Genomic DNA, 2,153 nt, shown 5'->3' with positions numbered 1-2,153 from the left:
CATGATACTACAAAACTCACATTCTTCATTCTAAATAGTAAAATCTCATTTTATACTCAATACCCTACTCATATACATTAGTTGTAACCAAGTTACAATATTTTAGGCAAGCGAATCAATTAGCCATTTTTTCAATAATATGGAAGTATTCAATCTTAAAGCAACAGTGGGTTTTAAGCAATTTTTCAAAAATCCACATTTTAAGCAATTCATGATATAAACAAGCTAATATGCAAAGTAACATCATGCAAACACATCTTACAACATAATCAAGGCTTCATAAAATACACAATTCAAGAAGTTAATGAAAATGAATTTCTACCAAACTCCTAAACATCATGTACAAGCAACAATTTCAAGGACTTCTATCCCATCTACAAACTATACTCCCCCACTTAGAAGGAACTCATATCTTAACAAAAGAAAGAGAACTTACCAAGATCATCATAACTCTCCTTCCCGTCTGGCTTCTCCACTCTAGAACGGAGTGAAAAGCAACGCCTCTTAGCTGAAGCATCATCTTTTGGAACACTAGGAGCAACTTGCTTACCCTCTATACCTCTATAAGTAATCATAGGACAATCTCTCACTTTGTGCCCATATTTACCACAACCAAAGAAACTCTCGGTACCCAAAAGACACTCACCATAATGTTTCTTGCCACAATTTGCACAAGTAGGTTTGCCATCCTAGGAACCACCTCCTTTCTCAACCTTGAACTTAGCACTCCTAGATTCTCCTTGAGATTGAACCTTCTTCTTAAACCTAGTTTGCTCTTGATCACTAGCACCACTCCTTTTCAAACATCTATACATCCTCCTAAGTTTGGACTCTTCAATTGACTGTGCATACACCATGGTCTATCTAGGGTCATATCATTATACAACATAGCAGTACGATATTTTTCCACCACTAAGTTTGCTGCCCCTATTACAAAATGACTCATTTCATCTCTTGGATTGGACACAAAATAATCGGCATACCTAGGCAAAGTTGAGAATTTCAAAGATTATTCCTCAACACTCATATTTCCTTGCTTGAGATTGATAAACTCCTCCACCATAATTTCTCTCCTCTCTTGGGGAAAGTACATACCAAGAAAAGCTTCCATAAATTCTTCCCACTCAACAGGACCCGAACCTTCCAGCCTATTATCCTTCCATTGAGTGTACCAAATTTGAGAAACATCCCTCATTTGGTACGAAGCCAACTCCGTCTTCTCCCTAGATATAACCCCCATATCACTCAACGCTTTGTACACTCCATTAAGAAACTCTTGGGGATCCTCATTTAACTTAGGGCCGAGAAAGATAGGAGGATTCATCCTCACAAAATCTCTCAACCTATATGTCATTGTTCTCTCCACAACTCTAGGCATCATATTCAAATTAGCTTGTAGAGTCATGGCTCGGGCTATAGCAATCAAAGCTTCTCTAATATCCCTATTAGAAATCTCCATAACCTCCATACATCCTTCCACATTATGAATAGGATCACCTTAGGGAGGCACTTGGGCATATTTAGCACTTTGAACTCCTTGACCACCTTGAGGAACTTTCTCAACTTGCTCAACTTGAGGGGGAATCTCCTCATTCACCCTCTCCTCTTCAAACCTTCTAGCGGCCATCTTTCTAGTATACATCTCGTATAAAACACAAAGAAACTCATAAGAAGAATAATTATAACATTTACTCTACCACACTATATAGGAGTAGAAAATAAGGGAAACTCTATCTTACAAAAGCCTTTCGCCATAGATATGTCACGACTCACACTGATGGTCAAGACTCTACTAGACGTGGCTTGATGAGACTTCTTGATTTCTTGTACTACTTTCACCATACTATGATCTGATACAAGCTTTTCAAAACCCAAAACGATACCGTAGAACTTAGGGTACAATCTTGGATTATAACCGGCATCGTCGACCTCTCTGAGGTCTAAGACAAGCCCTTTCGTATATTTTATTTCATATACATAGTGAAAATTAGTGTGGAATTAAAACTTTCATATTATAACCGGCATCGTCGACCTCTCTGAGGTCTAAGACAAGCCCTTTCGTATATTTTATTTCATATACATAGTGAAAATTAGTGTGGAATTAAAACTTTTCACAAAATATAGTATAGTCTTCAAAATATCTTTCATATAAA

General features: G+C 37.3%; 1 protein-coding gene across 1 annotated transcript; it reads right to left on the bottom strand.

The window, feature by feature from the left end:
• Window positions 1-1,009: 1,009 nt before the first annotated feature.
• Window positions 1,010-1,627, bottom strand: LOC138337359 (uncharacterized). The gene is made up of 2 exons (XM_069287269.1): window positions 1,528-1,627; window positions 1,010-1,473 (listed from the first exon to the last, which is right to left on the bottom strand). The coding sequence occupies exons 1-2, from the start codon at window positions 1,625-1,627 to the stop codon at window positions 1,010-1,012; spliced, it is 564 nt and encodes a 187-aa protein (XP_069143370.1).
• Between the last annotated feature and the right edge of the window lie 526 nt (window positions 1,628-2,153).

The sequence above is a fragment of the Solanum lycopersicum genome, chromosome 7, assembly GCF_036512215.1.
Source record: "Solanum lycopersicum chromosome 7, SLM_r2.1".
Taxonomy (NCBI): domain Eukaryota; kingdom Viridiplantae; phylum Streptophyta; class Magnoliopsida; order Solanales; family Solanaceae; genus Solanum; species Solanum lycopersicum.
This window is presented reverse-complemented; position numbering and strand designations above follow the sequence as displayed.